This window comes from Eurypyga helias, unplaced genomic scaffold (genome assembly GCF_000690775.1).
Source record: "Eurypyga helias isolate BGI_N326 unplaced genomic scaffold, ASM69077v1 scaffold8316, whole genome shotgun sequence".
NCBI classification, from domain to species: Eukaryota; Metazoa; Chordata; class Aves; order Eurypygiformes; family Eurypygidae; genus Eurypyga; species Eurypyga helias.
Genome location: NW_010257210.1, coordinates 109994 through 134302, shown reverse-complemented (window position 1 = coordinate 134302; position 24309 = coordinate 109994). Strand labels below are relative to the sequence as shown.

At 37.6% G+C, this 24309-nt stretch overlaps 1 protein-coding gene across 1 annotated transcript in view; it reads right to left on the bottom strand.

The window, feature by feature from the left end:
* Window positions 1–24309, bottom strand: part of LOC104511356 (ankyrin repeat and sterile alpha motif domain-containing protein 1B-like) — a gene marked incomplete at both ends in the record, with an annotated part of 142676 nt that overhangs the window by 18957 nt on the left and 99410 nt on the right. Inside the window, 1 exon segment of the mRNA XM_010153931.1 lies at window positions 17650–17756. Coding sequence (XP_010152233.1) covers window positions 17650–17756 — 107 coding nt within the window.

Sequence of the window (24309 nt, the reverse complement as noted above, 5' to 3'; positions counted from 1 at the left end):
ATTAAGTTTTGCAGGGTCTTCTGTGTCTAATTCAATTGTAGGGATCCTGCTCCCACAGACAGGAGCTATGAAGTGTGGCGATGCTCACCACTGCTGCAGGTAACTACATTTTTAATATGGTCTTGGAGGCCTTACCTGGCTGTTTGGGGTCCACTTCGTGTGGACTGCCTAACTTTCAGGTACCCAAATCATATTCAGAACCTAGCTGCTAGTAATTGAAGGATGTTAGGTCAACTGAACTTGCTGTTTTGTTTAGTAATGTATTACTAAATATAATAAAATCTGAAGCAGCTCCCAAAAATGAGAAATATTAGAAAATGAATGGTCGTTTCTATGTGTCACTGATTTGCCATGTTTAAGTGTGTTTCGCATTACACCATGCTACTTTTGATCTGTAGTGGTGAAGCAAGGGTAAAAGGTAAGAGAGATTGTAAGCTAATAAGGAACTGGAATATATTAACTTTCTGTAGGTGAAAATTAAAAGGGTGCAGGGAAACGCAAGCAGGCTTGCCTGCTAAATGCAGTCTCCATGTTGAGACCCATTTTTATGCATTCCTACAGATTTTGTTTGCTAAGTTGGGCACAACGAATAGCAGGACTAAATAAGGTATTGTCATTTCCCACTGCACATAAATAAGATTTCTGTTAGACGGGATTTTTCTTATACAAATCATTGTGATTTATTTCCATGGTATGTACAGAGATATTACTAGCCAGGTCCCTGAAGCCCAAGACGTAAGCGGAGATGGCCTCCATTTTCTTCAAGCCATTTCTAAAAATACAAGAACATTTGATTAAGGGTTGACAATTTTCTTTTCTTCCTTTGCTTGTTCTTGTAATTCATTTTGCATGGGAAGTGGGCTGTGTTTTTCTTATCCCTTCCAATTCAGCAGCCAGGCGGCTGGCTTTTCGGGCCCACTCTCGTCACCACGGCAACCAGCAGATCGCTGTGATGTGATCCCATGTGCTTTATGTCACTACATGGTGCTACAGTTCTCTGGCAATAATTTGAGATGCATTTCCCTATTCTCATAAAGGAGGATTAATATAATTCCACTGTATGGTCATCCCGCATGCCATATGTGAACACATCATATTAGCATGTGCTTTGCTTCACGTTTAGTGACTTCAAGAATGACTGGTTTGCACCATGAAGCCTATGTTCAGCACCAAGTAGGCACTACTCCTCAGAAACATGCTAGACAATCTGAATTGAGGCTGTAGTTCTCAAGAATCATCACTATGACCATACTAGGTGAGATCAAAGGTCTCTAACTCACTGGTTTGGTGTCTCTGCTAGTGGCCAAAACCGCCCAGAAAAGAAAAAAATATAAATAATTTCTCTTATGTAATTTTTTTTCACTCTCATCTTTTGGGCTAATTTAAATTGAAGCATATGGGCATTTAGCTACACTAGAGACTGAATGCTGGATATATAGCAGGCAGAAGACCTGATTTTGCTAAATACAAATCTACCATAGATTTCAATGGATACATAAGGCTCAGCTGCTCTTTAGCATTTGGAAGAAGCTGATTTACCATCTCTTTTACAGATTGCAGCAAATCATCCCTGCACTGCAAAGCTTATTTCTTTTTCTGTGTTGCAGAGATGGCAGACAGATCTGGACTAGCCTTCCTACAGATTAACTCTGGGATGATATATTCCACAATAATCAAAATCAGAGCAGTCCCTTCAAAACTACGCTATGGTGACAAGCCCAAACTTGTAGAGTGTGTGGAAGAAGGGATATCTAGAATCACAGAATAGTTCAGGTCAGAAGTGATCTTCAGAGACTGTCTAGTCCACCCCCTCTGCCATAGAAAGGGTAATCTTCCATGTTCCTCAAAAGCCCATCCAAGCTGACTTTGAACACTTCAAATGATGGGGCATCCACAACTTTCCTGAGCAAGCTGCTCCAGGGTATCGCCACCCTCATCATAAAAGACTTCTTCCTTATGTCTAAGCTGAATCTATCCTCTTTCAGTTTAAAACCTAGTCCTGTCACTATAGGCCTCACGAGAGCACAGAGGCAGACTCAGAGGGCAGAACTCTGACCTGCTGGACACACTTCTGATGCAGCCCAGTATAGGATTGGCTTTCTGGGCTGCAAGCGCACACTGCTGGCTCATATCCAATTTTTCATCCATCGGCACCCGAGTCCTTCTCTGCAGGGCTGCTCCTAATCAATTCATCCCTAGTCTGTACTCATATTGGAGATGGTCCTGACCCACTTGCAGGAACTTACACTTGGGCCTTGTTGAACTTCATGAGGTTCACATAGGCCCAGTTCTCAAGCCTGTCAAGCCCCCTGGATCACATTCCTGTGCATAAAGGGGATATTTCACTCTCGGTCCTTTACTGATGACTAAAACACTTGAACAAAGTATAACTGGACAATCAGTCCAAAGGATGAGGGAAAGACATTCCATTTATGCTAACTTTATCTAAAAATTAAAGATTCCAGTTTGGAAAATAACTGGATAGCTACTGATGTCTAAGAAGTACACTCTGGAGGGATTCACTGATAACTGTATTTCTTAATATTTCTTTGTTAATCTATGAAAAAATATTTTAAATATTAAGCAGTAGCATTTAATGTAGCATGGTCTAGCTATGTCACCAATAATACAGCAACTGTCACACAGAACCTATGAAAAAACTCCTGTGTAGCTACTGACCGGATCCCATCTAAAATATTAATTACCACAGGCATCAAAATATTTTAACACAATTTTTAAGTATCTTGCCATTGAACAACAACATTTATAAATCTGAAATGTAAAATAAACACTCATTCAATAAATAAACAAGCAGACCAACTCTACCAACAAATCAAATTTCTGGCTGTGTGAGCCAGACAGTAAACTGTCTACTTTCTGTTCCCTTCTTTCCTTCAAATCTGTTTTTAGTTCCTGTGCAACTTATTCCCAGTCCACATATTGTATTCAGATATAGTTAAAATACCTTGACCTTTCTTTCTGTTCACATTCTCTGCTTTATTTACATAATTTTCACTCTTTTGAAAATATTCTTATATTGCTTATCTCAGATGAAACTTGAAAGCAGCAATCAGTGTGACTATCATAGTTCTGTGTTTTCTACACATAACTGAGTAGGTTAGAAGTTACAAATACTCATACGACATTTTTATATCAATCCATAAATTATTTGCATATATAATGACAGACATAAACTTTTATTACCAGTGAATATAAGAAAAAAATCTATGCATTTGAAGAAGTCTATTCTCAGAAACTGAACTATGTAATTTGTCTCTAGGCAAAGCAAGGGCTAGCTGTGAAGCTTAAAGTCACATATTGGTTTCATACAGACAGTCCGAGCATCTTGATATAGTCCTTTGAACTACACTTCCTGCCTAGCAAATGATATTCAGTTTCAATTATATTCTATGCAAAGGTAAACTTGTTCTGTTATTTATCTGATGGGCTAATTATCCTTCCCATAGGTGTGCTGCATTTTCTTAAAAATCTGAGTTAACGTGTTCAAAATCAATGAGAGGACAGCTTGATGTATTATTCTTAGGGTAGTACTGCTGGTATGCAGACTGATCCAGTCCCAAAACAGTGTGGAAGGATTCTGCCATGTTGCCACACAGCTAATTTTCCAGGTACGCATGTTGGGGTATCTACTGCCAGAGTCCAGCAACCTGACACTAGTACTGCATTTCCCTCAGTCAAGGGAAACCTTCTTGCCAGTCTGCCCACCTCGCATGGCACCCTCCTTCTAGATACTGCTGTGACGAGCGTTTCCACCAATCCATTCCCTATACAAGGAGACTTCATTCAACAACTAATGTTTAGGGACTCTTTGGGGCCTCCCCCTATCCAAACTCAATCAGTTCTTTTATAGATCCTTTGTGGATTTCTTTGTAAGCAAGCTTTTTGTAATTTCACTTTTCTTTGCAATAAAGAAATGCTCCTAATGGTCCTCATGAACACTTATGAGTCTCACTGGTCCCTTCTGCCTCTAATATGGGGTCTACAACAGACAAGCTTTACCAAGTATTGGATAATAAAACTGTGTGCTCCTGATCTAGTGACACAAGATTGTGGAAGCCTGTAACTTCACTTCATATAATTTCTACGTTTCAGTACACCTTCTTAAAAGAAAAATTACTGCAATGAATAAAACTGACAAAATAGGGGCTGCTGGTCCTCACTAAACATTAAAGGAATGTTGCAAAGTCACTAAGCTACAAAATACCAGAATGAAGACTGTTCAGCACTGGCTTACCATCCTTCACCCCAAGATACATATTCTACATGGCATCATACACACAGCATAATTATATTTATGATTAATCCATGAATTCAGTGCAGGTGGATGGATGGTACTTACAAAATAAGATAAGTGATGTTTCTTTTTTTAGCCTTTATCACTCCCTGTGTGGGTCCATGTCTTATATATAGTTTCCCATTGAAGACCTCACCAGTAAGAATGACTCACTTTCTTCAGACTATTTTTTTAGACATTCACTGAAATAATATTAGAAAACTCTAATCCAGAAATTAATATATATTATAAGACTCCTTCAAGGCAAGGTGTCATTTTTACACCTATTATACAGATAAAGAATTAAAGTAGGACTAATTAGGGCCAGAATTAAAAAGAAAAAAATTTCGGTCTCTAAATGCAGAAATCATTACCTTCCATTTCAAGGAGTACTTATTATCTATCTACATATGTATTTGAAGGACAACTGTAGTCAAATTCAGTTTTAGCTGTGAGCCTTCACACTTCAGCAAATCCAGATTCTGCTCTTTACCTTGCACATGGTGTATCAAAAGGTTTTCAGTGCTACAGTTTTATTAGAAAAGTCTGTCACAATTTGCAGCTAGCTGTCCAGTTAAAACAGGAGCCTGAGATGCCTTGGAAAATGCAAAAATCTGAACAATACATTACTACACAGTATGCTGGAGAGGACGGCCAGCCAGCTTTCTGCAAGGAGGCAACTTAAGCCCAGCCAACCAAACCAGCTCTCATTTGGCACCAGCTCTGTTGGGCCAGAGCTGTCTCCCTCCCAAAGAGTAACATGAACATCTCTGTGAAAACCATCCAGTTAAACATCCCTCTGCTTTTGTTCAGGACTCCACAAAATACTTTAAGTCAGTAAAAGAACTTAGATGTGAAGCAGATATCCTGCATCCCATCCCCCTCTTTGTTTTCTTTCATTGAACCCCTTTCTTCCTCTTCTTGCTTTCCTCCCTCCTTTGATTTGGAGACAAGAAAGACACACAGCAATTTCTACTGAGGATAGAGGACATGGAGAAAAGGAGGAGATGGGGAGCACAAGAATAGTCCAGCCTGCAGTGATAATGTGGCAGCGAGAGAGCTCAGAAGCATAAACACGTTTTGGGGAGAAGGTCAGATACAGAGAATCTCAGAAATCAAGAGAAATGAAGAGTGGTACCCAGGTAGCTCCAGGAGAATCAAGAGGAATGTTAAGAAACAGTTTCTGTCATAAGTTTGGCTTACAGAAGCAATAAAATGCAAGACTTGAAAATTAAAGTAATGATAAATTGCATATAGCTAACCCATACACAGGAAGTGATCCTGATTCATTTTGTTCGGGACATAAAAATACTGATAAGTATTAAATAATTGTTTTGTTTTCCTGCACTATTTTTAGCTTGAGTCCAATCATTGCCACTAAATGTATTCAGAACTTCACTGAAGGTATGCAGTGAGATTCCTCAGGTGATCTGATTACATTTGGCTCCCTCCTGAGAAACTGTGCTTTCCAACTGCAGACACTTAGAAACTTGTATTATTAAAGGACAGACACAAGCAGATAATTGGCCGTGAGATAGCTCTTAATATACAGATATTTCTATCCCAGGACCCTCTCTTGATTTTATATATGTAGGCCACCAATATCATGTAACGTCCTAGCCAGTTAAGGGGATAGAGAAGCATCTTCCCCAAAATCATAATACAAACCAAAGGCTGACCTCAGAAAATACCCTTTAGATATACTGTTCTATGCATTCTCCACAGACCAGACTGCTTCTGCATGTGCTAGCAAGTGTTTTATTTACGGTCTTTTACCACAAACCTCCATTTCTTATTAAGAAGGAAATCATCATGCACTTTAAACAAATACATATATGAAGCAAGATGTTATTGCATACATAACAAAGAGACAGAGAGAAATCAAATCATACGAGCAGGAACAGCCAAATTTCCTGACAAAAAGCATATTACAGGGAACCAAAGATTTGTCTATATCTGGGTTCTTTGGCACAATACTCCACTCTTGTTGCATGAAGTTTTTTTTTTTCTGGGCAGAAAGTGAAGATCGACTATTTCTACAGCTAATAAAACAACTACTTAAAAAATCAGAAGGTCAGGAGATATAAACTTTATGGAGAGAATAGACGAATTTCCAAATTCCAAGAGAGATGGAAAATGAAATAAAATAACTTGCATTGTCCATTTATAATTCCTTTCTGGCAACAAGAGAGATACCTAGGGAGTTCAGAGAAGCTAATAGAACCATAATATTCATACTATATTTAAAAATGGATCAAGGCTAAAAACCCACTCAGTATTGTGCAATCTTTTATCCTAATGCAGCATAACAGCTGAGAACTATTATTTCTTTATAAACGCCATCTTAACTTCAAGAAGTGGGCTTTCTACGTGATTAAAAGGGGAGTTGTATCAAGAGAGCATACCTGAAGCAGTGAAAAAGCTGTTAAATAGTGTGGCTACTGAAGAATAGAAGCTATCAATCATTTTGGAGATTTTAAAAGCTGCTATCAGCTGCACATAGATTTGTTTTTAAGCATGAGATGTAAGGTTCCATTTAAAAATGTGCAATTTTTTCTTCCCCCCTCTCTTCCTAATTGCAAGGGAGGATTGTACACAGAGGACCACTCTTTACCAATTCATGGCTGCTAACGCAGTCAGAGAAAATACTGTTTGGGATTTATACAAGAAAAGTCATTTGACAGATGCTTATCCAGCATACTTTTGTTTGTGGTATTCCAGTTTTTAATATATAAACGGCCTGTTAGTACTTGTATCCAGACCCACCTTACCACTCCGCATCTGCCACCTGGGCAAATACTTTGGCTTTTGTATTTCAAAACTTCCATCTAGGTCTGGTCTTCGCATCAAAATTTTTCAGAGAATTATTATTCAGTCAAGGACTCTCAACACAAATATACAGCAGGTACAGTACATCTTCCACATTTAAGCCATTGTCGTTCCCATCAATAATGCTGTTAAATTATTCAGTTTCCAGTAATTCAATAAAATACTGCATAACATAATACTAATAAACATAGGAAATATGAGATTTCAGTTACATCATGGGTTGCATGTACAAGTGTATACACCATCAGTTTCATCAGTACCAGCCAGCTGAAAACAAATACAGTGTATTGTTGCACAGAGATTTTATCCTGTTTGCACAGTAATTGGAGCTTAATGAGGGACAGCAAAAGATACAGAACATAACATGTTCCATAGTGAATAAAATGTTTTAAATGTTTAATACAGTGTTTTAAAGTCTACAGAACTAAATTATGTGGGGAGTAGAGCAGCATTTGTATTACTAGTTTTTAGTGTATTTCAATCAGGAGTGGACTCAGACAACCAGAGATCAGGTGTGAATTTCATTGTGTGACCTTGCATTTACAGTGAAGAAAAGGTTGTTAATTCAATCAGTTATGCTCATGTGGAATAAAATCATATACAAGGCCGTTTGCTTTGTCTGCACTGTCTTTACCTTACAGCAGCTGAAGAAGGTATTTCCCCCCCCCCTCCTTGAAAGTCAAGAACACCAAACTTTCTTGGAACTGAACCTGTGCTTGGATCCATGTGAAACACTTGGTCAAACTTTTTGGAGGTGACCCCTGATACAGAGTGCTCGGTTTCTGAAAAATCATGACACAAGTGTTTCTAACTGAATATATTAATTTTTAATTGTCTGAAGTGGCATCCTTCCATCTTTTCTAACCCTTTATAAGCACATTTCTAAATGCAAATGAGAAGCGTGTCTAGATGTCTGAGTGCTTTTCTAAAGTTCCAGAAGAACAATACTACACAAGTGTAAATCGATGCTGAACGAGAAGAGAAGGCAGTATGAGGGTCTTGTTTTAAAAACCAGTGGGCTAAGATTGTAAAATCATTAAGCAATGTGACATTAGAAAAATAAAAACCAGTTTTGTTTTTAATTGATGGTTCTTTGAAATGTGTGCTCGGACATACTCAGATCTCAATACACTGAATGAGGAAGGAATTTTGAGGGGAAAACCTGGTAGAGAAATCCATGGTTGAAGACTGTATCATAATACATTTGACTGTGAGGGATGAACTCAAGTTGCAGAAGTACCATAACTCTCCAGTTCTTTATTTCTGAGCACATGGAATTTTTCACCTTAGTGAATTACATTTTTGTCTAAAGTGTGTGTGAGTGTGTGTGTGACTAGTCAGAACAGACAGCACATTGCGAAGGGCAGGTAGAGTGGACCGCATATCGATAAAGGCTTCATGGGTTTTGTTGCTTTTACCATTAAAATGTTAAAACTGATACTGGGGTGTTGGTACCATAAAAATATATGGGCATGGAGTGTGGGAGAAGAAAACATTGTCACCAATGTGTGGGAAGATAAAAGATCTCTAAACAGGGAGAAAGTTGTCTTCTTTCCCTTCTTGAAATTTTAATTATTTTTGAGGGAAAGAAAGCTTCTCCTTTACATGAGAGGCACAATGCATTCTACAACACATCTGTTTCTTTACTCCTTTCCCTCAAATATTTTGTTCATTTCCCAACTGCAAAGTTACTTCATTTGGCTTTGTTCTCTTCCCATTCCATCTCACTGATACATTCTGTTAACTTCCCTGTCTTCTCCCCACCAGACTCAGTACTGGTGACAGTAACTACCTGTTGCTAATAACACCACCATCCATTTCCTTCTTGAATAAGGCATTGGTTAGATGGTGCAAGGTTCATGACAAAATGGTCAGGGATCTGGAAACATACACCTGAGTATGAATCTGAAATACATATTGGTATTATATTTGTATTTTATTTGTCCTCTAAGAATTCATTCATTCTCCAGGACTTCTCGAAGATGATCGCTAAAGGATCCAGTATTGCCTCTTCAGTTTCTTAAGATTCTTCATCAAATATCACCTAACCTAGATGTTTCATATATTTCATATATTTTAATTAACCAAGTGCTCTTATCTGCTTGCACTATGAACCATCAGTGGTCTTCATAACACTGTATTTCACTAATTTTCATACTTTGTTCTTTATACTACAACTAGAATGACTCTTATCTGACTTCTAGTGATGGTCATAACTTTCTTAATACTCCTTTTAGCTACAGCATATTGATAAAACCTTTTCTGAATGTATTCTATTCACACAGTTAATAAAATGTAATTTTCTCTCCTAATGTTTTCCTTACTGCATTTTGTATCCTCTTTTATTTATTTTAGACCATTTCAATTTTATTTATCTGCATTAACTTGTTCATTTACCTATCTGAGCTTTTGTTACATCACCCACTCTTCCTTCATAAAGGATAACATGTTGAAGAATATTATGCTTATTTCCAGTTATCTGTCACTACCCAATAATCTTTATCTGATAACTCCTTCAGGATCCCACAATGTCATTATCTGTAATCAAGCTTCTCTGTAGTGCTGTGTGCTTCAAATATTCTTAACATCCAGTCAGGGAAGTTTGTCACTGCTTAAGATTAATTGGCTTATTGGTCCAGATTCCATGTAATTGTTTATTGTTGTACAATATTGTTCTAAAACCATAATATATACAACTGTATAGTGTTCCTTTTAAAATTAGCTTTGTTGTTTATTTTTTTAATGATTTTATTTTATTAAGAAGTATTCCCATATGAAATAATTAAGAATAAGCTGTAACTTTCTATTACATAGAGGCCCCTGATTCTAAGTCTACCATTGCCTTCCATTAAACCACAACAGTAAATAATGGCAACCTTTAATGTTCCTACAGTGTAAATACAATTATAAACTGGTTGTCCTTTGAATCTAGTTTTTCACTCTGAAGAGTAAAAACCCTTAGACTTTCTGCCTCTCTTAACCTTTAAATTTCTGTTACTTTTAATGACCTTTACATATTGTCATGTTTTCTGTATCTTTCATAAGTTAAGAAAAATGACATTATACACAAATATTTCTATTCTTGAAGATTTAGCTATGTCTGTTTTGGTAACAAAATCAGCTGGAAGGTTTTGGCATTAAATAAATACATAGCAAGAACATTGTATTGGCATTACATCTCATTTAATCAGTTATTAAAATGTCATCCTTTATTATATCATTATTAGAATTTTCACCTGCTTTATCAACCTAGCTTTCAGATGAAATACTTGCTACTAGTTTCTCATAAACTTGTATTTAGGGCCAATAGACAATTCCTCACATATGTAGTCTCAGAATACAGTTCATCAGTGTTTGTACACCGAGACGAAGGCCAGTCTCTGCATCAGGCAGGTTTTTAGCTCAAGCACAACATTTCACATTAACATTTAACATATTGTTAGAACAGATGGGACTAATTCCAGTCCTCAAATACCATACTCACAGATATGTACCATGAAATAGTTTCAGTTTTAGTGGTGACTACACTGGCAATAGCTTTCAATGTCTGGATTTGGCTCTCTGTTCTTAGTGAGGGTAAGACTGAGCCAAATACATTGATACGTACATTAGATGAGCTTTTTTCTCTTGGACTGCTGTAGAGTGAGCTTTCCAAATAGGCACATATACTGTATGTCACACATACACTGGATGTCACTAGAGGTGAGTGGAAGGGCATTCCACCACATGTACTGGCACCTGCATTATGTACCACGTGTACAGCCTGAAGTCCTGTCTGTGTGCCCTGCATGTAAAACCTTGTGTGGAGCAAAATTTAAATAGAGATGGACAAATATGCCAGAACCACCAGAGAAACCCTCACTTAAAGGTTAACTTAGCAGAACCTAGCAGACAGGAAGATGGACCCATCCCTGATTATACCTCCAACATAAAATTGTCAAGACAGGTTTGGATGAAAACATACTCCCTCTGACTCTCAATAAATCCAGCATACCCAGGATGCCTTAAGGAAGTCAACAGTCTGTTGGGAGATGGGATCCTTCTGAATCAATTGTTCAAGTGAAATACACAAAAATTCTGTCTTGTTTTTCTCTGTCTCTCCAGATCTGCATGCACTCACACAGGATAAAGAATGGTCTGAGACCTCATTACAGAAAGACAGTGCAAGCTATTATTTATATGTGCAGTGTTGAGGACTATATCAGTAAGCCCTTCTGTCTCTTGACCAGCTTGAGGAATACCATGACAGAAACATTCACTGGAGCATGTGGAATAGGACTGTTTGTTAGACCTGCTGCTGTTGCAGGAAGACAGGCACAATCTTCATCTCTGGCACCCACCTGAGCTCTACTTTGCAGGTTTTATAGTAAGAATCCCCACTAGAATGAAAAAGAAGATCTTGAAGCCTCAGGGCTGGATGTTCTGACAGAAGAGAAAAAGCTTTATTAAAAATACTTTGTGTTTCCTTTTCAGTGAACCCCGCACGGATTCTAGCCCAAACTGAGCCATCAAAATTTTGTGTCTACATGACAGCTTAAGGAGACCTAGTAAAAAAAAAACAAACCAGAAAAAAAAAAGCCGCCTAGACAGTGATTCAGCTGACCAGATGAATCTACTTTAATTTATCCTAAAATAAGTATCCTAATAGTTAGTCAGCTAAATTGCATTCTATGCTCCATTTGCTTTAATGGCTGATTAGGTGCTTCACCTAGTTGTCCACAGATATGAATGTAGAGTCATTTGAGGTGCTGAAAATGTACATTGCCTGGAATACAACTAAAGCACCAGATGGCGCTTTCCATAATTTTTTCCCCTAGGATTTCCATAGATCCTATATCATATATTCCAGGCCTATACATCTCAGATGTCTCAAGTGATTCCAATATGTGGGTAACTGGACTGAGTCTAAAACATCTACTGACTAGTACATGTGTAGCTGTCTACATTTGAACTTTAACTCTGCCTGATTCGATGTTTGGCTAACACATTGGACTAAGGGAAGAGTTGGTCTGCCTCTGGAGCTAGAGTCAAAGACATCTGGAGGCAAAGGAGAGGGAGACTTTGAAGACAGCAGAGTGACAAAGAGCCACTTTGCTCAGGGATGAAGCCAGGGCCACACTGGACCTGAGAGGAGCTCCACAGCTTTAGTGTCAAGTTCTGTAGCTCTGCCATGAAACCAAAAGCAAGTTATGGGCTTTGCAAGTGAGGTCCAGAGGAGAGGATTAAAACGCATGGTTCCAGACATATTCTAAGATTTTACTAGGTGTACAGAAAATCTTAAACCACAGCTTTTTCCAGCATCAGTGGGAGTCGTATTTCTTCTAGTCTGCTAAAAATGTGTCTTGCTGCAAAACACTGACTGCCAATTTTAATGCTGCCTTAAGCAGTTCTTAATTTCTGGGTAAAATACCCACAGATAATGCTCTCTAAATCTTCTTACACTTCAGATGATGCACGAGTGCCATGATGAGTCTGCAGTAGCCCTTATGGGCCTGGAGAACTCAGAGGCTGGATCTGCTCTCTAAGCACGTTAGGAGCTGGCTTCTGAAAGTCACTGAAGTCACTACAGACTAGAACCCTTGTCAAACATTGGCCTCTTTTTCGTCATCTGCAGCATGGCTAAATTAAGAAAGATGTTGGCAGACTGACTCACTCTTACAAGCTTTCATCTAATGCCCAAATGATCAATCTCTGCACCATGTATTTTTGGATAAAAGCTGTGGTGGTCTCTACAAGTGCAGGACTTAGAGCCAATGCACATACAGAATTTCTTTCACATGCTTTTCACTCTAAAGAAATAAAATTTCTTCTGTCTTTTATATTCGATACAGAGTTTAAGATCCTCCAGAGATTAAAGGCAAGAAGAATTACTGGGTATTCCAGGACAGCAAATCCCAGGAATGACATCTGAGAGACGATAGCCTCCAGATAAACTTAATCTGACTAATAAAACTCTAGACCTAGTAAAAAACAAAACAAAAGAACCAAAAAGAAAGAGGGGAAGGGAGAAAGAAAAGTCAACAATTAAAACTAAATCCAAAACAGACAACTAAGGGGAACTGAGAAAGTAGTCCATGCCTAGCACTGAAACCAGATAAATACTTGTGCAGGTAAGCTCACAGGATGACTACAGAAAATTATTCAAAGGAAAAGAAATGCATATGCAACTAAGATACTAGATGGAAACTCAAGATGTCTATATTCAGTTCCTAGACATATGACAAGCTCTGTATGACCTACAACACTGAAGATCCATTTCAGCTGCATAAGCATTAGGATTCTAGAGCCATCAGAGATGCTCAGTGGTATTCCACCTGGACTCCAGCTGCTAATCATGAAGGGTCTGTCTTTCTCTGGTCCTCAGTCTGTCAGCCCTATCTGGATCTCTTGGATTCCCTGCAGCATCTCAGTTGGTACTAGATACCTACGTTTAAACAACTGAATTGATGAATTGATCTGTTAAATGTTATCTTAGTAGCTATTTTAAGAACTAGTGCTTTTTATGTCAAATATATCAGTGTTTTAAGTCCCACCCTGCAATCACTCTATACCTCAATTTCCCAACAGCAAAAAAGAGAGAATTTTAAAAAATAATTAAGCAAGCCTTTTAAGTACTTGAATGAACAGAGGTGAATGTCTGTAAGTCCACAGCAGCAATGAAGGTCTAGTGTGTAATGCCAATTCAGGTTATTAACTGTTACTAGTGAACAATATTCTGGAATGACAAAAAATATAATAAAATACTTAATATTTTTTGGTTAATTTATTTTTGTGGCCTGGTCCCTGTTTCTTTCATCAGTGTTTTATAAATTTTAAGAGAGATCTTCATTAAATTGCAATGTTAAGCAACAGATAAAATTTCAGAATATCTTAAACAATTAGAACAACCCATAAATAGATAGTCATATGCAGTCTTTAATCAGAACTAGTCCCCACTGGGTAGTGATTTCATTGAACTGCTTTTATCTCTGTGAATCCAGAATGGAGGCTTTGATGAAGCTCCAGAGTTGTAGAAAGCTGCATGCAAGGATCTAGTGACCTCACACATTTGTATATTTTCATGTGTTTCTGTGCAGTTAAACTTTTTTTCTCAGCATGCTAAGTTATGTAGGCCTGCAAATATGCATAAAGATTATAGTTTCTCCCAGGAAAAGCCTAAGCATGGGACCTATGCATCAGAAAGTGTTCACGGATTCATTAGGTTTCCTTATTGTTTATATCTAGTTTATATACTGCAATTTACGACTGATCTATTTGTTTTCTTACACTTAGAATTAGTTTAGCTGCAAAGTAGCTTTTATATTATGAAACTGCACTATCATCTGCATCTTCAAATACAGATAGATCTCTGCACAAAGTCACTACATATTTTCACATCTGAAGGACACTGCAGCCTATTACACAACAAATTATCAAAGTCAATAGTGACTGCATATGTATATATATACGTATTCAAGTATGATCCTACTACTACAAGCACACATAAACGAAGTCTTAGGACTGGATCTACCTTGGGCCTAACTAAATATTATGTAAGTGTCATTCCTGCACAACAGTAATAGTAGGCAAAAATTGCCTTTGTTATGTGTGCAAATATGTTGTAAGTTCATGAAAACACAACTAATGTTTTAATACTATGTTTAAAGCTATTTTAAATACATATATATTGATGAACTATAGAAAAAATATTCATAGTGTAAAGTTAATAGGAAATAGGATGTTTCTTATTATAAAGTCCACACACTTCACGTAACATAAACAAATCTTCCTAATTCTAAGCATAGCCTAGTGAATAAACTTTCCCAGTGCCCAAGGGGAACTAAACACAGGGAGGTCATTTCTATAATCTAATGAATGATTAAGCATGAAATCTGTTTATCTAAACCCCACCTTTTTGTTAGAATGCTAATTTAATTAATTGAATTTTGCTGTTCAGAGTAATATAAGTAGGAAATATTGGTTCTCAGATGTACATTATTCCATGGACATTAATTATATCATTGTGATATTCCCTCTCCTGTTCTGAACATCTAGTAAGACCTGTACTACTAAATCATACTTAATAAGAGTGTGATGGTTGTTGCTTAGGCAACAGAATGAATAAATGCAGGTCAGAATGTGCTTCCAGAAAAACAAATGCAGGAATATGGTACAGAATAAAGAAAAAATATGTCTAACTCATTGTTACTGTATTTAAGTATTAGTGTTGTTCAATATAAAGTAGCTAACCTATCTGAAACAATTTAATAAACTTGTAAAATATAGCTTAACATGTAAACCACTTCAATAAAGGTAAAGCAGTTCTCTCATACTACAACACATTTAAGTTTGGAATAGTCTGAATTTTTCTCTTAGCATAGCAGTTCCTTCTTCTCTCATTTTCCTATATACTTTTAAAGTTTCATTTTCTCTGTAACATTTTGGCTAGAAAGGAAAATATTTTTTAAATCACTCATTTAAATTTTCAGAAGAGGCTTTCCTTACATAATGTTTATATACTGGAAAGAATAATATGTAAAGTAATTGGTGGTTTGTGGTCATTTTTATTTCCAGTAAGAGACGAGAACTATTAAATTACTGGTACAAACAAAAACGGAAATATTGTAACAGCACAATGAACAGTGTGAAATCAATAAATTGGGAATTATTAAATTACTGAAATTATACATTTTTTTATTACTAGGGTGGTTTGCAGTTTTTTGCTTATCCTTGAATTTAGGAGTCTAATTTTCCATTCACATATGCATGCTACCCCAACTAATATTAAGAGCAATTCTGTATTTTAACTGTGATATATATTTAAAAGAAAACCAATTCAGAAAAGTCTTAAATTGAAAAACATTAGTTAACACACAAGTATTCAGGCATAACTTAATCTTCCTCATACCTGAAAAGTTTGATTTGCCTATTGAATAATAAATCTCATATATAATTTGTATGTTTACCTAAGTATACTAATAAGAGATGTGGAAATGAAAGTCTCTCAGATTCCCTCAGAACGTGGGTCAGACCCCTCCAGAGCCAGGGGACAACTGGAAAGCCCTCCAGGGCAGTTTCTCTGGCTTCTCCGGGGCTCATAATTTACCTGTGGTAGGTGTACCCCCCTGCATTTGTTATGCCACCTACAGCCTCCGGTGAATAAATTGTCTCTGTAATCTCTTTAAGGTTAAATGATCATCTACTTATGTAACTAATGCTACAATGTATACAAGAATATTTGGTTACATTTTGGGTAACTCTAGCATGAAATGCATGTTGTATTTTTTTTTTAACATTGCTGGGCTGACAGCACACCCTTGCAGCTTTGTTTTCAAGAATATTTAAAGGTAAAGATTCTAATATTTTTTACTGATATAAGCAAAAGATCACATGGCAGCCATGTAAAACCAGTAAGAAACCTCTACACTCTCATAATATGGAAATGGCAGAGATCTGTGCCTTAATTTTCTGATCAGTAACGCACAGGCATATAATGATGTTGGCAAAAGAAATTAAATAGGAAAAACTTAACTCGTGCTGATTTCATAGTCATAATATTCGTGCTGTCTCACTTTTGTTTCTTATATGCCAGGTATAAGTTATGAAAAGTTAGAAATGTTCCAAGATCTATATGGATACTAAAATATCTTTAAAAAGGGGTGATTGATAATATTTTAAGGTCTGATACTTTATAAGAAATGTGGTCAGGATTTTTGCAAGAGGTTCAATTATTGGGAATACTGAAGCAGGTTAAAAAGTGATTATATACCAAACTTAGACATAAGCTTCTCTCTTTACTGTCAATATTAATTCCAATTGAAAGTTTGTGCATGATAGTTCTATGTTACTCTATAACACATGCTAATACTGTAAATTCTGAACTATATAAATTTTTGTTTCATTCGTATGTTCCTGATATATGCCTAGAGTTAAAACATGAAAATGGAACTACTGAAAGGAATGCATTAGTTTTCCACACAGGGCATAAGTTTCAACAAGTGATTCCCATAGCCTGATTATCTAAGGTGCAAACACATTTAACTGAGGCATTCAGAATCACTTGCAGAGAGAGCACACTTCATTAAATAATTTTCTGGTATTAAAATACTTCTCAATGTAAGAATGGCAGGCATGTTATTCAATTATTATTACAATGATGTTAATGTTTGAATAAAAGTAATACCATGATGTATTGCAGATAGAGGTGTTTACATCTTTTACATACTGTGAAAATCCTGCAATGGATTAAAAGAACTGTGCATTTTTCTTTTTTCATCTCAGTATTGATGAGGGGGAGAGAAAACCTTAATATTCAGTTTTTCTTTAACCTTATTTCTAGCTAGAATATTTTCTAATGTGTACCATTTGGAAGTTTATACAAGGACAGTTTATATATTAATCTAGCTAGACACAGAAAAGTGAAACACTAAACAGATCTTCTTAGTGCAATGCAGAATAGCTCTAAGGTTTTTATGAGCACATAAGAGACAGACAAAAAAGGCAGCTACAGTGTATATATATACAGCTATGCACAGAAGATTTCTTACCATAAATTGCACATTGTCAAATCCATTAGCCAGCAAGTGGTTTTCATACTGAGGTAGCCCAATATTTTCCAACCATTGTCCCACTGTCTGGACAGGGCATCGGGGTCCTGTAGGAGGGTGAAGAGGGAGGCGTTTAAGCAACGAATAACCATCCACTGGATAATAGCGGTAGTCCTGGGCTGAGAGGTGGCATTGCCACATCGTGTTCCTGGGAAAGTTGGTATCAAAGGAGCCCGCCAGCTTGACAGATTAATGTTTCCAGCAAGCAGAAAAGTCAGAAGTAAAACATAGTTTACAGGGCAGTATATAGCATAAGATCTGATCCTAGCTCTACATTTCTTAGTTATTAATCTTTACTACAGACCAGTACGTCATACAGTAAGAAAAAAAAAAAAAAAAAAGCAGCATATCAAGCTGTCAGCTAAGCTGTTCTCCGTTATATGTGATTGTTGGAATACTCCACAATGAGCAATGCACTGCCAGCAGCAAGAATTCTTTTTATCAAGTACTCCTACACTCATCAGTATGCAGCTCCATGCTTCTTGCTCCCCCTCGCTCTCTCCCCTTCATTACCCAGCCTAGGCTACACCTCGCATTTTCAATAATAGCCATCAGATAAGGCAGATTTTTTTTTTGTCTGCAAGCTGTAAGCCTGCTGCTGCTGCTTCCTCCTACACACCCATCCAAGCGTCAATCTTGAATGATGAGAGCAGTCAAAACAAATGCAGAAAATAGCAAGATTCAAAACCAACCTAGAGCACTTAAATCTGAATAGAATCTTCATACCAGTTACGCTTTACATATCTATTTGTTGTAGATTTTTACGTTTCACAAGACATTAAGAAATGCAATACATAAACCATAGCCTATGGCATGTTTTACTATGTCTTCCCCTTTCCCCTTTTAATACAAGATAGGTAGTGGTCTGCATCTCTGCTTATATAATAGCAAAACCCTTTAATGAATCGATGATGAATACATTTCACAGTTTCTCTCCTGTAGTACAGCAAAAGACATAAACGGCACAACAATTTTAGTCAAAGTAATTAGATTATCTGCATGATTTCTTCAACCGTAAAATATTATAAGACACAAGAAAACCTTCATGCCAACATATAATAATCCAACTTGAAAAGGTCACCATTTCAAATGAATTATTAAAAGAATATTTTTTACTATATAAAATTTTAAGTTTATATCCTTCTTTAATAAAAATGTGACTGACAGCAGACAGACATATAAGATTTGCATGATTTCTAGAGAGGATGTATATTTTATGAACTATAACTGAAAAAAATTAATAAAAGATGATGAATTTAAAAATGAAATTGATGTTCATTTTCTGCAAAAGAAACTAAATACTTCACAATGTATTTTCTATCAATGTTCTATTTTTGAGACAGTTTCTCTCACAATGGAAATATTTTAAACATTTGTTCTGAATGTTTACCAAACTTTTGCTTTTCATAATAGGATCAAAAGACATAGCAAAAAAGGCAGAAAATGGGTATATTCAGGGTACAATTCTAAGAAGAATCCTGTCCAGCAGAATTTCACTCATTGAACACATTAATTACTTTTCATTGTTTTTCCTGTCCACTGTGAATCTCAAGCAATGAACTTCTCCAAGGAGGGATTTAATTCCAAGCATAATGAAATTACAGATATCTGTCCAAGGCATCATTTGGGATTGATGATAGTATGGCAGAAAACTTTCACAGAAATCCAAACCTACAGTCTGACCAACATGGTATAATACAAAATCTCTGCAAGTGACATGCAGAGGCTCCCCGAGCAGTTGCAGAACAGACTCTAAACTTAGCTGGATATTTAAAATTAACAACAGAGGTTCAATTCAAACCTGACTAGTCTGGAGTAAAACTGGATGACCTTTCACTCTGATATTAATGTTTGGTTCTGTGAAACATCTCAGGCAAACTGAAGTCCATAATGATTATGTAAAATAATTTTAGTTGAGCTACAGGAGATCTTTCATGAGGTTGGAAAGTTGCCTAAGACAGGTCTCTTATGAGATCTTACATTACCCCAGTTGTTCTTACTGATTCGATACATTAATGCATGAAATACATAAGGTTCTTTAAGTCTCTCAAAAAGGTATGTAAGGCTTATCAGGTGCTGTTGATTCTGTAATTGCTGAAGAGAGTTTTAGAAGTTTTTTCAAATATTTAATAACAGTATGTGAACATATGCAATATAGAGCATATATTTTTGGTAAGAGTACAGTGTGCACAAATAGCTACATTTACTTCAATCAGATTAATGGATAATTATTTTTTTCTCAGAGAAAGTAGATATACCAAAGTGATAGGAATCTAGGTCCCATGGAGATAGAAATGCATTTTTTTACACCTGTCTGTAAATGTTCCCTATTTTGCAGGGTTTTTTCTACTCTGAATCACTGTAATTGTATATAGACAGAGCATAGTCCAGTGAAGTTCCCACTGACTGGAAAATGGGAAACATAACCCTCATTTTTAAAAAGAGAATAAAGGAAGACCCAGGGAACAACTGGCCAGTCAGTCTCATCTCTGTGACTGTCAAGATCATGGAGCAGATCCTCCTGGAAACTATGCTAAGGCACATGGAAAGTAAGAAGGTGATTGCTGACAGCCAACATGGCTTCACTAGGGGCAAATCATGACTGACAAATTTGGTGGCCTTCTACAACAGGGTTACAGTGTTGGTGGATAAAGAAAGAGCAACAGGTATCATCTACCTGGCTTTGTGCAAAGCATTACACACTGTCCTGAACTAAATCCTTGTCTCTAAATTGTAGAGGCATGGATTTGACAGATGAAACACTCAGTGGATAAAGAATTGGCTGGATGGTTGCACTCAGAGAGTTGCAATCAACAGCTTGATATCCAAGCAGAGACCATGTTGGTGGATAAAGAAAGAGCAACAGGTATCATCTACCTGGCTTTGTGCAAAGCATTACACACTGTCCTGAACTAAATCCTTGTCTCTAAATTGTAGAGGCATGGATTTGACAGATGAAACACTCAGTGGATAAAGAATTGGCTGGATGGTTGCACTCAGAGAGTTGCAATCAACAGCTTGATATCCAAGCAGAGACCAGTGATGAGCGGCATTCATCAGGGGTTGGTGTTGAGACCAGTGCTGTTCAACACCTTTGTCAGTGACATGGACAATGGGATTGAGTGCGCCCTGAGCAAGCTTGCTGGTGACACCAAGCTGTGTGGTGTGGTCAACATGCTAGAGGGAAGGGATACCATCCAGAGGGACCTTGACAGGATTGAGAATTGGGTCTATGAAGTTCAACAAGGGCAAGTGCAAGGTCCTGCACGTGGGTTGGGGGCAATCCCAAGCACAAGTACAGGCTGGGCAGACAAGGGATTGAGAACAGCCCTAAGGAGAAGGACTTGGGAATGTTGGTTGATGAGAAGCTCAACAGGAGCCAGAAATGTGCACTTGCAGCCCAGAAAACCAACTATAACCTGGGCTATATCCAGAGAAGCGTGGCCAGAAGATCAAGGGAAGGGATTCTCCCCCTCTACTGTGCTCTCATAAGACCCCACCTGGAGTACTGTGTCCAGCCCTGGGCCCTTAACATAAGGACATGGACTTGTTGGAGCGAGTCCAGAGGAGGCCAGGAAGACTCTCAGAGGGCTGGAGCACCTCTGCTATGGGGACAGGCTGAGAGATTTGGGCTTGTTCAGCCTAGAGAAGAGAAGGCTCTAGGGAGACCTTATAGCACCTTCCAGTACCTGAAGGGACATACAAGGAAGCTGCAAAGGGACATTTTATGAGGGCAGGTAGTGATACGGCAAGGGGTAACGGGTTTAAATTGAAAGAGGGTAGATTTAGATTGGATGTAAGGAAGAAATTCTTCATGGAAAGGGTGGTGAGGCACAGGAACATGTTGCCCAGAGAAGCTGTGGATGCCCCATCCTTGGAAGTGTTCAGGGCGAGGCTGGATGAGGCTTTGAGCAACCTGGTCTAGTGGAAGGTGTCCCTGCCCATGGCAGGGGGGTTGGAACTGGATGGTCTTTAAGGTCCCTTCCAACCCAAACCATTCTATGTTAATCCCTTCAGGGTTATGCCCAGTCAGTAGCAAGGCTGTAAGGAGAAGGGAAGGCTATGTTCAGTTGAAATATAGCACGTTTTCTTTGGGTAAGCAAATTTGAAAGGCTGGGAAGCTCTTCCAAGAACAAACTGAAAAAAAAAATTACCTTATACAAGATGAGAATTAAATCCTTGCTGAATTTTTCTTAGTTGACTGAGAAATCATAGAATCTTTGAAAAGGATTCCTGACTTTGTCTTCCTCTTTCCCCATAAGCAGAAAAATTGATATTGCAAAGACACCTAGTGAAGTATAATTTCACTCTAAAAAGATTATGCATGATTGACTCCTGTATTTCCCATACATGCGCAGACAGAAATACGTCTGTATTTTGTGTCCCCCACCAACAAAAATGTTCTCCTCACAGACACAGTCAATAATCTATATACCAGTTTTATGGTCAAACTGTTTCTTCCTTACCTTACTATAAACAGCATGGAAGTTATGCTGCCAGTGATGAGAAGTGCTTGGCTCAATGCCTAGCAACAGTGTAGACAAAATTCAGTTTCTGAGTGGCTCCCCAGACACATTTCCTCACGTAGCTGTTGGTACTGTGTCTAACTTTCTCCATGGCCCCAGCCCTGGATGATTATAGCACTGCTGGTCTCACTGCACGCTCTGGTCCAACTCTGTCCCCTGCCAGCATAACTACATGTCTGAGCACATCCACACAACATAAGGTTACGCAGCAAGGGGAAAGAAATAAGAAGAAAGGAGAAATACAGTCAGCTTGCTGCCTTGTCCTCATCCCTGACTATCGCCTCATTGCTAGAGTATCCTGTTATCTGCAAGACACTTCGCCCCACTCCCACCACGCTTCTTCAGCCAAAGGTAGTAGTATGGCAAATGAAGGTACAGAGCAGAGCCAGGAATGTGTGGATTAGGGTCAAGTCTTACATTACCAGAACTTGCAGCTCTTTAGATATCATTCTTTGCCAGTCCACAAGACTTATCTTAGGGAGGCTGCCTTGACAGTTTTTCCAGGCCACTGCAAGTGGAACCTGGAGAAGGTACTGTTGCTTTGAGACTAGATGGCTATCTCCTTATTTTGCTAGTCTGTGATTCAGTGCCAGCCCCATCAATGTGCAGGCACAGGCAGTGCCTACTTTGCCTACACCTAAGCTGGTTCTGATATGGAAAAATGCCATACAAGACTGTATGAGATGGTCTCACCTGCAACACATTTACATACTCCTGTGCTTTTCTAAGTTTTCAAAGAACAAAAATCCCATGATAATCCTTCTGTGAAACCACAATCAAAAAAGATGCACCTATTCCAGCATGGGAAAACTGATGCATAAGTCTATTACAAGGATGGCAATACTTGGTTCTTTCTTCTCCAAGGCAATAGAAGAAGCACATTGAAGTGATGTCTGCAAGAAAGATGCCATCTGGTATGCTATACGATAATTTCTACAAGGCGTCTCATTCCCAGTGAGACTCAGAATATCTTTATTGTGGGGCTTGGAATTGACTGAATCTGTGATATCAGAGAGCCCGTGATTTCAAACATGTTGTAAGACAGATTTGCTCTAAATGTAAAGGAACTGAAGGTTTCTGCTATTATATTATTTCTACTGTTAACAGTGTGGATTTATCTTACTTGATTTTTTGAGCGAGGAAAGGAAAGAAATGCAGTGATTATTTGTAGAAGAGATGCTTCCCCAGTCATCACAAATAGATGATTATAAACCATTTTCTTATGTAGGTCAATACCTGTTGAACATTGCTAACAGTTCTAGTGTTAAGGAATCAAAACCTGGAGAATTTTGGTAGCTACTGACTAAGTAATTTCTGAGTGGAGACAGTACCACAATATGAAAGGATGAATCTTTTAAGATGGCAACCAGCTTAGCCAGGCTGGAGAAGAAACTGATGCTAGAGTAAGTACTACAAGGTTGTTTGGTGTGGGTGGTAGTGGTGTTTTTTTTTTTTTTTTTTTTTTTTTTTGTTTGTTTGTTTTTTTTTTTTTAATTAAAGCTTTCAGCCTTATGCAACACTAAATGGGATATCATGTTCTTCTTTGTATTTATGATTTCATATGGATTAAAAAAGTAATCTCTCAACATTGTGACAGAACTTGAGCTACAGCAGAGCTAGCATGACTGGGTGTTCTAGTGGTTACACTAATCTAACGGCATGTATTCCTGGAGAGGAGCTAAGACTAACTCAGAACAGGACACTGTATAATAGAAACTATGCCTAACATCCAGCAGACCAATATAATTAAAGAAAGTTTATTATGGGAGTATAGTATGTTCCAAAAAGTGTATGCAAGGTTCCACTTTATCTTATGCACTTCAGTTATATTATTCGGCTACTCAAAATGCTTAGATTTTAAATTATCTTTTTCATAGAACTCTGAAAAACCTGGACACCTTATATAAAATTTGTAACTTCTTTCAGCTGCCTAGCACTTTGGATAATGATGACACTTTGGATAATCACATTTGCTGATGCTGAATATTTTCCTGACAGTACTTTTAGAGGCATTTTTCATGGCATATACAAAACCAAAACAAAATAAATAGGAACAGCCTGAATTTAAATAATA